The sequence below is a fragment of the Myotis lucifugus genome, unplaced genomic scaffold (assembly GCF_000147115.1).
Source record: "Myotis lucifugus unplaced genomic scaffold, Myoluc2.0 scaffold_60, whole genome shotgun sequence".
Lineage (NCBI taxonomy): Eukaryota > Metazoa > Chordata > Mammalia > Chiroptera > Vespertilionidae > Myotis > Myotis lucifugus.
In genome coordinates this window covers 21,032-34,677 of record NW_005871108.1, presented here as the reverse complement: position 1 = coordinate 34,677, position 13,646 = coordinate 21,032, and the positions used below count along the sequence as shown (strand labels likewise).

The 13,646-nt window shown below is 45.3% G+C and overlaps 1 protein-coding gene across 1 annotated transcript in view; it reads left to right on the top strand.

The window, feature by feature from the left end:
• Positions 1-13,646, top strand: part of LOC102431050 (protein-glutamine gamma-glutamyltransferase E-like) — a 37,794-nt gene that overhangs the window by 9,651 nt on the left and 14,497 nt on the right. Inside the window, exons 3-7 of the mRNA XM_006089356.3 lie at positions 122-364; positions 1,258-1,376; positions 2,068-2,196; positions 4,975-5,152; positions 5,259-5,394. Coding sequence (XP_006089418.1) covers positions 122-364; positions 1,258-1,376; positions 2,068-2,196; positions 4,975-5,152; positions 5,259-5,394 — 805 coding nt within the window. The remainder of the gene's footprint in view (positions 1-121; positions 365-1,257; positions 1,377-2,067; positions 2,197-4,974; positions 5,153-5,258; positions 5,395-13,646) is intronic.

The window sequence follows — 13,646 nt, the reverse complement described above, 5'->3', positions numbered from 1 at the left end:
ACCACACAGATGTGTGCTCCTGATGAGCCCGTGAAGGCCCTGTGGTTGTGTTGGAACCTGACCTCTCCCTACAGTCCAGTCAGTACGCCTTGGTTTTCATTGACCCCTTCTTCTTTTACAGGGCCCTCCCCCTCAGAATCAGCCAAGACGAGGGCTGTGTTTTCACTCTCCAGTGGGACAAGTGGTGGCAGCTGGTATGCACAGCTCATGTCCCAGAGGGAGAATACTCTGAACATCTCCATCTCCAGTCCTGCCAATGCACCCATAGGATGGTACACGCTGAACCTTCAGGTCTTCACCCAGGGCAACAACTTTACTCTGAAACTTGGGATGTTAATACTGCTCTTTAACCCCTGGTCACAAGGTAGGCACCTAACCACCCACACTCCCAGCCATCAGCCAAGCAGTGCCCATGGAAAGGAGATGAGTGGGGTGGTTTTCATGAGCTTAGGTTTGATTAGGAAAAGTTCGTGGGATATGGAAAAAGCATAGAAACTATAAGTCAGAAGCAATAGGTTTGAGTCCCAGCTCTGCCAATTATCCAGCTGTGTGAGTCTGGACAGTCCCTCTATCTTTCTGAGCCTCAAATTATTCACCATTAAATGGACATCCTGCTATTTCCTCTGGGGGTATTGCAGGAATCTCATGATCTTTTACAAACTGCATAGCATGATCTATATATATAAAAGGCTAATATGCAAAGTGTCCCCTCGGGAGTTCGACCAGGAGACCAGGAGTTCGCTCGCTCACTATGATGTGCACTGAACACCAGGGGGCGGCGCAGAACATGACGGGCAACCAGCCGCGGTGGTGGGGCGCTGAGGGAGCAAGGGAAGGAGGAGGTGGGGAGGTGGAGAGGCAGGGAATCTGATCGGCCCTGATTGCTAGCCAGGCCTAGGGACCCTATTCTTGCACAAATTTTGTGCACTGGGCCTCTAGTCTAATTATAAGGGACAATGACCACGGTACAATTCTGTATCATAGAGATAGCTCTTTCCCTAAAGGAGCAAGTGTCTCATTCCTGGGGTCTCATTTTCAGACTCTCAGATATCCCAGCTTCTCTTTCAAACTCATAGTTCCCACGATATCAGTTGGAAGCATAATAGCCCAGGGCTTCCTTCCTTGGTGGAGGTTGGGGGAAGGCTGCAGGTATGACTTGCTCCAACTCTCAGGCCAGTATTCAGGAGTGGGAGGAGGACTGTCTTATAGCTCCCTGTAGGATTCTAATCCCTGATATCTGATTTTTGTGTCAAACAGCGGATAGTGTCTTTATGAATAGCCAAGCTGAGAGACAGGAGTATGTTCTGGAAGATTCCGGCGCCATATTTGTGGGAAGCACAAATCGAATTAGCATGATTGGCTGGAACTTCGGACAGGTAAAAGGGTCATAGGGACGCTGGGGGTAATATCCCTATTACACAAGAAGCTCAGAAGCTGGCCCCACAGACAGGTGGAAGTCCCCAAATCTATCTATTTGCCTGCCCTTCTAGTCATTCATTCAGAAAACATTCACTGAGCATCTACTATGTGCCAGGCCTTGGTTGCACAGAAAGGATACCAAAGATGAATATGACAGGTTTCTTGTCTTTGAGAAGGTCACAATCTAGTGGGCAAAATCTAGTACTAATAATCAATGCAATGATGTGGTATTGGTGCTACAATACACAAATGAGGATAAGGCCCAGTAGAGACACTTGGGACAAAAATATAGTTTCTGTTCATTCATTCATTCATTCATTCATTCCTGTGAGAATGGGATGAAACTTCCTTGCTGTGTGTATTTAACCTTTCGAGAGTCCTTCATTACTATTATCACCCCCCCTCCAATCTGAAACCACGGAGTTCCCAGGTTTGCTCACCCTCCTGTACTGAGAGAGCTCTGGACGAGTTTGAGGATTGAAGGCTGGGGGAGGTGGTTGTTCCTCAGTAGCTCTCAGTTCTGGAGGCCACAGAGCGAAAGGACCCAGGCACTTGTCGTGGTTCTCGCCAGCATAGCCCCCATCCCCTCAATGAGCCAACACTACTTGCCATTTCTTTCATCATAACATATGGTTCCATTTCGAACAGTTTGAAGGAGACATTCTGAACATTTGCCTCGCGATCCTGGATAGCAGTCTGAATTTCCGCCGTGACCCTGCTCATGACGTGGCCCGCAGAGGTGACCCCAAGTATGTCGGCCGCGTGCTGAGTGCAATGGTGAGTGATAACTAGTTGTTACCACCTATCAGACCCAACTACGGGTTGGGCACATGCGCTTTTACACATGTGACCTCGTCGCAGCCTCACAAATGCCGTTGGGCGATTCCCATCCCCATTTTGCACACGTGGAGCATGAGGCTCCTCTGAGGAAAGGACTGGCCTTCACACAGTGAGGGAGCGGCAGACGCTGAACTGGAGCCGGGTCTGCCTGACTCCAAAGCCCTTTCCACGGAATCAGGAGGCCTTTCTCGGATGACAAGAGGACTTTGCCCCCTTAGAGCCCGTCAGAGCTGGGAGGGTGCCAAGCTGAGACTTGGCTCCACCCTGGGCCCACTTGGAAAGGAGGGACGCTCCAGAGTGAGGCTGGAGTGTGACGCCCCTTTGTTTTGATCCATCCCCTCCTCAGCACCGAGGGGGTGCTTGTCAGATGAGAGAGGCAGAAGGCCAGCCCGCTCACCGTCCACATGGGGAGCTGAAGCCCCAGGAGCTGAGTGAGGTGCTCACAGCTTGTGAGTCAAACCAGAACGAGGCCTCGAATTGCCCACCCAGGGCTTTCCCACTCGCCCAGTCTCTCCATTTGAGAGACCTGTACCCCCCTTACACACACACACACACACACACACACACACACTCACACGCACACACACACACACACTCACACACACACACACTCACACGCACACACACTCACACACACGCGCACGCACACACACACACACACACACACGCAGGCACGCACACGCCGGATCCTGGGAGAATCTCTCACTCTGCACTCAGTGTTCAGAGAACGTCTCCATCAGAAAGCGTCCAACTATGGGATTAACCTGCTCAAGAGTTACAAATTAAAAAGCTGAAAGTCAGAGAGTTCTTGATCTTTAATCCTCTGAAACTAAATAATTACCCCACAGATGTCTTTAACTCCTTTTTTAATGGACTAGGCATGTCCCAAGTCTCTTCACTTTGGAGTTGGAGCATATCCAAGCTAGCAAACTAATTATGTGGTTAGAAATTTGAACAACCTTCTGACCGGATGATAAATATCTGGGGGTAATCAGAGAGGGCTCCCGGAAAGAGTGCAGTCTCGAACCTTGCAGGACAGGAGTGAGGAGGCCCAGGGGACGTGGAGGCACTGAGGAGACGGGTAGGAACCAGGGTGGCTGGCAGAGAGAAAGCGGGATGTGGGCTGAACCTTCAAAAACAAGGAGCCAAAGACAAGGTGCAGTCAGGTGACTTACGAAGCTGAGTCGCCTTGGCCCAGGAGAGGATGGGTGAGGCCAGCTGGCTCCAGAGCTCCAGCGGCTGCTGACTCACTCTCACCCTGGGGACAAACCGCTTGACATCAATGCCAATTTCTTCACTACACCTCCCTGCTGCTCTCTGCAGACCTCCTGGTTGGGCTGGGCCTGCACTAATTATGACCTGTGCAGGGCTTTGAAATGCTCAGCTTTAGCCAGAGATGACCCTGCTGATTACCACTTTGGTGGCTGGAGCTCTGTGACTCAGGACATGGGAATGGGCTGCACAACCTCCCCTCCTGGAGGAGGCCCATCTTGCTTGATCCTGGCATTACTGTCCAGGCCCTCCTGGAAGGGATGCGGGCCTCACCCACCGCACGGAGGGGCCGTGGGAAACTGGGCCAGCCTGTCCTGGGCCAGGATCCTCTGCTCCCAGCCTGTCTGCTCCCATCAGGCCTTGCCACTTGCAGACTCCACAAAGAGAGGGAGCAGGACTGGCAGGCTGAGAGACCCTGGTCCTGACCCTGGCTGTCGGTTTGGATGAATGCTGGTGAGAGAGTCATAAACTCTGAAAACTGGCTGCTGGGAGACCCCTGAGAGCTTGTTTGTGTCTAACTTTCCCTGAAGAGCGAAGGTCCAGATGGGTGAGTTAACTTACCCACAACCACTGAGCTGACAGGGCCAGGCTGGGCTTGTTACCCAGGTCTCTCTTTCTTTTGCTCCCTTTCAGCTTTGTATTTTGGAAATTTAATAATACGAAGTTCAGACTTTCACAAAAGTAGAGAGAGAAGTAAAATGAACTCCTGCGTACTCATGACCAGCTCAGCAGTTACCCACTTCTGACCAGTCTTGCTTCATCTCTGACCCCCTCCTCCACAGATTTATTGAAAAACCCCAGATATTACATCATTTCATTCATAAATATTTCAATGTGTGTCTCTAAAAGGCAATGGAACTCGGGTCTCTCAATTTCTAGTCCAGTGCTCTTTTCACACTGCATCATGGTTGTGTTAATTGTTAATCATACCTTAAATTGAATGAATGAATGAATGAATGAATGAATGAGTGAATGTAAAACAATATTCCATCTTTATTCTTTCCAAGAAGAAGTTAGTTTCTAAAGTTCTAAAGTGATCTTTTAGAAGACCAGTACACCAAAGAGAGTTTCAAACCTTGGACCCCAAGTCAGGTATCAGCGATCGCCATGCGTGGAGGCAAGAAAGCCTTTGCAGGCTGGTTTCTGACCCTGCTTTGCCCCTGACGAGCCATGGAACCCCCATTTCCATGTGAGCCTGCCGCTCATAACTGACACATGGGTCAGGGGCAATCAAACACGGCCCGTTAAGCAAAGCACTTTTAAACTCATAAACTACTCAATGCTGCTAAGGGAACATTATACAATTACCATCCCCAAATCACCGAGGAAGACACAGGAAATTCACTGGATGGCTCCCTGGTTCCTTCCTCACCTCCCCACCTTGTCCCCTGAACACTGCATGTCACTCTCCGATGACTCATTGAGGATTTTTCTCCTGCCCAGGTCAATAGCAATGATGACAACGGTGTGATAGCTGGGAACTGGAGTGGCAGCTACACCGGTGGCCGGGACCCCAGGAACTGGAACGGCAGTGTGGAGATCCTCAAGGAGTGGAAGAAATCTGGCTTCAGGCCAGTCCGATTCGGCCAGTGCTGGGTCTTTGCTGGGACCCTCAACACAGGTACCCTAGCGTGTGACGTGCCTTTGCGGGGTCAGTGGGCAGCAGTGGGGTGCTCCATGGTTGTCCCCGCTGCCACCTGCAGTCTCACACCGCCCTTGACTTGCAGTGATGCGGTGTTTTGGGATTCCCGCCCGGGTGATCACCAACTTCAACTCAGCTCATGACACAGACAGAAACCTCAGCGTGGATGTGTTCTACGACCCCATGGGAAACCCCCTGGAAAAAGGCAGTGATAGCGTTTGGTGAGTGTCTAACCCAGCGGTTCTCAACCTGTGGGTCGCGACCCCTTTGGCGGTCGAACGACCCTTTCACAGGGGTCGCCTAAGACCATCCTGCATATCAGATATTTACACTACGATTCATAATAGTAGCAACATTACAGTTATGAAGTAGCAACGAAAATAATTTTATGGTTGGGTCACCGCATGAGGACCTGTATTTAAAGGGCCAGAAGGTTGAGAACCACTGGTCTAACCCTTTCTGAGCGTCAAATCTGAGCAGCTTCTTGCTCTCCCCAGGCTCTGGGATCTGGCTCCAAACAGGAGTTGGGAAGCAAGTAGCGTGTCAGCGCCTGGTTGAGAATAGGATTCCCAAAGTGCTAATGACACATCTAGCAAGACCCAAAACAGCTCTCCTCAGGGTTCTGCAAACTCCGGTGGTTTGCTCTGTTTTACAGCCGGGTGAACAGTCTGACACCAGTTCACACCCCATGTGATACCAGGTGTGGCTCAGGGGCTCTGAGAAACTGCCCTAATTTATAGGGTCTACAAGACCCTATAAATTAGAAGATAAACATTGAAGCCATTGATTTTCCAGTAATAAATATAAATTTATCTCATTTCAGGCAGCTCATATAATTTATAGACTTTCTTTTTAAAAAGCGATCCATTTTCTCTTACTCGTATATACTTTTTATGTACCTTGCTTGATAGAATAAAAATCAGTTTATTCTGAATTCCAACCGAAAATAAGAAGTTTTAAATGTATATGGGCATGTATATTTCTAACTATAAATAGGCCATGTGCACATGTATCTGTACACATATGTCATGTATAATACATGTAAACTGGAAGTAAGTTATATAAAACTTATATACCTATATCTATAACTTCATGCTGCAGTATAAATACATAAAATAGATATTGTTACAGCTCTTCAAGGTTATGCCACATGCCTAATTATTACCAGATGGCAACTGAAAGTAATTATGTCTATATCTGTATATTCAACTCGATATTTATGTGTCTATATATAAAGTACTCACATATGTCAGTAATCCATTTCAAAGGACACACACAAACACACAATCACTCACATATAGATACGGTAGGTAACCTGATAGCAGATGCCATCTTCTTTCCAGATGTTCAATTTTGAGATAGTCTCTAAAATATCCTTTAACACTCGTTATTCCCAGAATAAGTAGGTCCCACTTTACTGGCATATGCTCGCTGTAACTAATGGAATAAAGGAAAATAAAAATTCATAGAGAAAGCTGTTAGGACAAGCAACAGCCCTGTGCCAACAATGGAAGTGTGTGATAGAAGCAGCCGCTCCCTCTGCAGGAAAGCGAGGCTCATGAAAGTCACGCAGGGTCACTTGTGTTAATGGGGGAGAGAGAGCTTCTGATAGGATGTCCTTTCATGATCTGCACGTACACAACTTTCTCTCCAATGACAATGACATCGCTACTTTTGGCCAGATTTTGTTTTCCAGCTTCTCTTAATTAGTTATCTTTTCTTCTCCCTGGTTTCTTCCTTTTGTTATTTTGTCCAAAATCCCATTGCGACCTGTTCTGGTTGTTAGGACAGTGCCCTTCTTCACTAAAGGAGATGACTGGTCCAACAAGATGACTGATTCGGGGAGGGGTGGCAGGGGTCCCGTTTGGCATAACCCTTCCATGACTATCCTGCAGACTAGAAACTGCAGGGAGACCAGAAAGCCCTCTACTGGAAGCATTCCTGGTGCTGTTAGGGAGCAGGGCTTGGGGAAGCCATGAGTAGAGGCTGATGAAGGACTTGGGGTGGTGTGTGGAGCACCAGGTGAGTGACTCAGGGAGGGAGTTGTCAAAAAAAGGCTCCCTGGGAGCAGGAAGGTGGGGCTTCTAAGCTGAACTTGGAATTAGAACCCAGATCTCTTGGTGACTGGTTCATATCAGTGTCATAGTTCATCACAAATAGAATCACCGTGGGGCAAGTAGGGGCCCATGGAGACATTCCAGGGTGTTTCCATTGTCATTTTGGGGGGCTTCACTGGAAGGTGTCAGACCGTATAGCTCTGACTTTTGCTGGGAGTGTCATCACCCCTCTCCTTCCCAAGACCCACCACCCTTTCCTGAACCCTCCTCAGAGAGCAGTGGGAGCTGACGTTCCTCCGGCCCCTTTCCCTGCTGGCTGCGGGTGGGGACCCAGCACTGGACGGTCTGAGGACAGGGAGTCCTGGGTCCTAGTTTCAACCCCACCACCATCTTGCTCTAGGACTTACGTAAGCCACCTCATCTTTCTGGTCCCACGTTTCTTCATCAGTGAGCTATAATGGTTGGCCTAAAACTAAGTGTTCCCTTAAGTTTCTTACCAGCTTTAATCTCTTGATTCTCTGCCACTTCAGCTCAGATGACTTTTTGTATGAGATGGCAAGGGAGCTTTCCCCTCCCCTCCACATGGATCCCACCCAGGGTGGGGGAGTTAAACCACCAGTCCTTTTCTGCCTGGGGTGAAATTACTAACCTATTATTACCAGGACAGTTTGGGTTTGGACAGAAAACCTTTGATCTGAATCTTCTATGTTGCAAATGTTGAAAGCTTTTAGAAATTGTCCAGACTTTCCCCAAGTATTAGAAGGTAAGAATCAAGTGAGATTAAGCATCTGAAAGTACTTAATAATATTAACAGCAACAGCTAATAGTTCGTTGAGCAACTGTTGTGTGCCAGGGACTTTTCTAAGTGTTTACCTTTACTCTTCAGAAATGATGAGGTAGGCACTGCCATCCCCATTTTATAGTTGAGAAAACCAAGACACTGGTCATTTACCCACGGGCATGGGACCAGGAAATGGTGAAGCTGGGCTTGGAACCAAGGTGATGTAAACTCTTCAGCACCAGAGAGCTGCCAGAGAATATTTTTATGACGACTCCTGACTGATGTTTGAGAAATCTGACAGCTTAATTGAGATTTTTCAGAGCGGTTGGCTGGACACCAGCCAGGGCTCTGAGTAGGTGCTATCCAGCCCATCCCGATGGAGAAGCTGGATTCTTGGGTTCACACTTAGGCAGCAAGTGCCACTTCTCTGTAAGACTAAACCCTGTCTCAGGGGCTCAGTGAAGGGAAGTGACTTGCCCAAAATCAAACTGTGAATTAGTGTCCAAGCTCTTTCGACAGGACTCTCCTGGGTCAAAGGACGTTAGGGCTGAAAGGGACCTTAGGGAGGGACCTGCTCATTTCATAAATGAGAAGACAAAGGCCCAGAGAGAAGTAAGGCTAAACAGCTGGAGACCTGTAGGCACTCTAAATAAGTGCGTGACTCCACATAAGTTCACATAAGTTCCTTAACTTTTCTGCACCTTCATCTATCTGGAAAATGAAGGGCTAGATTAGGGGACCTCAGCAATTTCTTCCAGATCTTTCTTTAAATCACATTCTTCTAAGCCATTCCACACATAACAATGGTTTGGCTTAAGAGGCACAAGGTTCTGGAGTGATCATGTCTTAAGAGTAGGGACGCTTTGTATGGAGTTATGTCTGGGATGCTTCTTTTATTCGGGCTCCCTTCTGGACCCCTGTACAGGAGGTCTCTGGGGCCTGCTCCGTAACCAAATGATCTGGAACTGTGTGGCCAAGGTTATCTTTATCTTGATATTTCAGACTTGTTTTCTTAACTTATCTTACTTGATTCCTCAGTTTCTGGAGTCACAGACCTGACTCTACTTGTAGACTTTATAGAGGTATGAGGTGGAAGGCACGTGGGATCACCCTGCCCTGTCAACAGGGAGGTGGAGTCAGCCAGTTCTGGAGAAAAGCTGTTGGCACCCCACCCATCAGCCGAGTCCTTGGCTCCCAATGCAATCTCTCCATGGCTGTTAGTCTCCACCACTATTTAGCCAGCCCCCAATGTACCTACAGCCCCTTGCTCAGATTCCTGGTAAGGAAACCAAGGCCCCAGAGTAATTCAATTCAGAAAACATAAGTATGTACTGTCTACCAGACCCTGCACTGAGCGCCTGGACACCAAAAGCAGTGAGACGCAGGAACAACATTGGAGAAGTTCATGGCTGCGTGAGAAGATAGGCAATTGTGGAGTAAAAGAAGTCAAATGTGCAAGATTCAGAGATAGCACAGGGATGGCTGGCACTCTCGAGGCACGTCAGGAAAAGTTTTTGGAGGAAGTAGAATCTTAACTACATTTGGAAGGACAAATAGGAGCTTACCCGTGGAAAGGGTAAGGGATTGGGGTCACTTTCTAGACTGGGTCTTCTAACCCCACAAATTCAAAGATAAGCATGACTGAGTTGTTGTCTCTAGGGCACTGGTTTATAAACGTCAAAGATTTCATTAGAACTGACTCGGGTGGAGGGAGACAGGCGGGGCAGGAATGCATCTTTCAATAAGTGCCTACAGCCTGTCCTTTTCCTGAGCTCCGAGTACTAAACCCTCAAGACAGGAACAGGGGCTGGGAGTGTGGCACATACCGAGAAACAAACCAGAATTTCCATGGTGGCGCCCTCGGGCCTTTGAAAGGCACATAGTACATCCCAAAGAAGTGTGAGTAAAGTGTTGGCTTCTAAATGAGGGAGGAACCAGGACTTGTTTGTTTATTATCTGCTCTTTATCAAATTCCCGCCTTGCAAATAAGTATTAAAACAGCTACTTACCTTTTTTTTTTTTTTTACCAACCCACCCTTCCCCTAGGGTTCTCTACCAGGAAGAAAACAAATGTGAAACTTGGTGCTGTTACTGCTTTTTCATCCCTCTCTTGCCTCTTGTATCCATCTAGGATCATCTTCCCACACTCCTGCTTTCTCCTGGGTAAATTCTAACTGATCAAAAAGATGTCTTGTGGGTCTTCCTAGAGATCATTTTTACGATGGCTTTCTTTTTCTTTTTACAATTATAGAAATTGCAGAATATATCGTCTGTACTCTGATGTTTAACATACTTTTAATATTTGATCATTTTCTATCCAATATTTTCTCTCTGTGTTGTTTATAGAATTGGGATTGCACATTTTACACGGCAAGGGTACAAGACAAAGCATATGACACATACATCCTTCTTTTTCCCACTCGTGGAAATCAACCACGTCACACAGTTTTAAATCCTATTTTTTTAACTAAACATTATCAGCATGTTCCCTCTGTCCTTAAATAATCTCCAAAAATAAGATTGAAATGTATCACATTCCATTGAGTGGTTGAACCATATCTCTTTCCCTACTGTTACCTATTTCCTATTCTCTATGCTACCTATCTATTTCCCTTTGTTTCCTCTTACTATATAAACACTGTAGTGAGCATTCTTATATGTCAATCTTGAGCATGCCTGTTTTTAGTCTCATAGAATGATTTCCAGAAATGGTATGTCCTGGGTTAAAGGAAATGCACATTTTAAAGGCCTCTGACATCTGTGGCTACTGCCTCCCAAGAAGATTATAATAACCTATACTTCATTACTGTAGTGAACAAGGGTATGCCTTCCTCCAAACTCATATCATTGGTTGGTATTATCTGTACTTAGCTGTGGGCTCCCCTCTGGTGGCCTTCTCCCTCTCTGCCTTGTTTTGGAGCTGACTCTTTAGTTCCCTGTTTCCTGCCAGATGCAGCAGGGCCACGCTGCTCCTGACAAGTATTTACGGAGCACTCGGACTCCTCTGACAGCCCTCGTGCACCGCAGCCTCTGGTCCCCACGGGCAGCCTCTCACAACACCCAAAATGAAAATAATTCTTCCCTGATAATAAAAAAATAAATAAGAAGAGTCATTAGTAATATAACTACCCAAAGAAAAATACTAATGACATTATAGATCCTTTAGACATTTCATTCTGTTTATATTCACACACATTAGATGTATGTGTGTTGAGTTTCAATTACCCAAATAGGATCAAGTTGAGTGGTCTATTTTATCTTTTTTTAGATCTTTTTATGTTAATAAATTAAAATTTAGGGGGGGTTGAGGTGCTGGGGGTAGAGGGATTGAGCAAAAAAGGCAAAAAAAGAGAAAAACTCATGGACATGGACAATAGTGTGGTGTTTACAAGGGGGAGAGGTAGAAGAGTGTATGGGGGGATACACGGTGATGCATAGAGACTTGACTTGGGGAGGTGAACACACAATACAGTTTACAGAGGATGTGTTGTGGAATTGTGCACCTGAAACCTGTATAATTTTGTTAACCAGTGTCACCCCAAGAAATTTAAAAAAAAAGGAATAAATAAATGTAGCGGTAGTATAGTGTGGTAGTTAAAGCAAAGGCATTGCAGCCCTTCTGCCTGGATTTCAATCCCACTCTCCCTCTTTACTCGCTGGGAGACCTTAAACAAGTCACTTACCTACCCTGTGCCTCGGTTTTCAGAATTGTCGAACAGGGATAATAATTCCTACCTTATAAGAACATTGTGAAGATTCAATGAGTTAACATATAGGGAGGTTAGAACACATGATAACTTTCTAGGTTGACACATAACGTATTAGCTATTAGTGTTTATATAGTATACACATTTTAAAATATTCATTTATTTTGCAATTAGAGTATTATAGAAGTAATAGAAACTGAGAACATTACAAAACATAAAGAATGGAAAACTTAGTTTAACGTGCACCCAAATCTGTTCATAGGCACAATATATACACCAAACTGTTATCTAAACTGTGGTTATCTAAAATAATAGAATTATTGGGACTGATTTTTTTAATGTGTAATTTTCTAAATCCAAAAATGTTCATGATATTTGTATATATTTTTATAAACTTACACACCGTCACCTACATATTTTGTAACTTGCTTTTCTTACTTGAGGATATATTTTAGACGTCTTTCCCTGTACGTGCCAGATTGATTTTGCTCATTCTGGACAGCTCTGTGATATTTGATTGCATGGCTGTGCCACAATTTATCTGAGCATTCCCTCACTGATGAACTTTTCCTCCATTAATTTTGCTATTACAAACAATGCTTCAGTGAACATCTTTCCATATGCATCTAGGTGCACTCATGAGAGTGTTTTAATAAGAGAAATTATTAGAAGTGGAATTGCTGGCTCATTGCATCTACAGATTTGTAAAGGTTTTTGATACTCATTGCCAACTTGCCCTTCACAAATGTCAGACCAGTTTAAACTCCCACAGTGCACCGCAATGCTGGCTTTCCCCTGCCTGGAATGAGTATCACAGAACAATGCCCATCATCCTATGCTTTCATTTTTGTTAGTCTATCAAGTGTAATGGTATCTGTCATTTTAATTTTCTTTTAACGGTAGTGAGGTTAAAATGATTTTCACATGTTTAGTGATCATTGGTATTTCTTGTGAAAATTGCCTGCTCATTGGCCATTATTGGCGTGTTTGACTTTTTACTTGGTGTATTTTTCTTATTGCTTTGTAGGTACTTTATAATATTGATTATAGTAAATTTCTGTCTACCATATATGTTGCATGTATTTCCCCCACTTTGTTGATTTTTTCCCCATCGTTTTCTCATTCGTCTTCAGTTTGAGTAATTTCTACTGATCTATCTTCAGGTTTACTGACTCTTCCCTCTGTCATTTCTATTCTGCTAATAAGCCCATCCATGGAATTATTTAATTTCAGATATTGGTCTTTTTTCCAGTTAAAATTTTCCATTAGGCATATATATAGTTTCTATTTTTCTGCTAAGAATGCCTCTTTTTATCTGTTATGAGCATATTTTCCTTTATTTCATTGAGCATAGTTATAACCGCTGCTTTAAAGTCCTTGTCCAATAATTCCAACATCTAGGTTATCTAAGGATGAGTCACTATTGATTGTCTTTTCCCTTGAGGATAAGTCATGTTTTTCTGTTGTTTTTATATGTTGATATATAAACATATTGAGTGATTTGGAATTCTATCGTAGACATTGGGTATGTCTGCATTCTGATATTTTGTATGTTGTCCCAGCTGTCTACCTGGGGTAGACGCAAACTGCAAGCTCTCTCACCTGTGGTGACAGAAGCTCAAGTCTCAGTGAACGTTTGTCTTTAGCTGGACTGCTTGTAGTGGGCCGCATACCTGCATGGTTAAGAGGTCACCGAGAAGCGTGGGCTTCTCTTTCTCTGATTCTCTACTTTCTAAGACTTCCCCCTAGTGTCCTTGGTTGACCCAGGCTCCGTTTCTTACCTCCTCTGTCTGTTGGAGTTTTTACTGCCCTAAAATTTATCCCAACTGTGGCCTATCCGAGGGCAAAGTCATCAAAAGTGCAACTCAACCCACGCTATTCCTTTCCTCCAGGTTTTGGCTCCCTTCCAACTTTGTTCACTCCCAGAG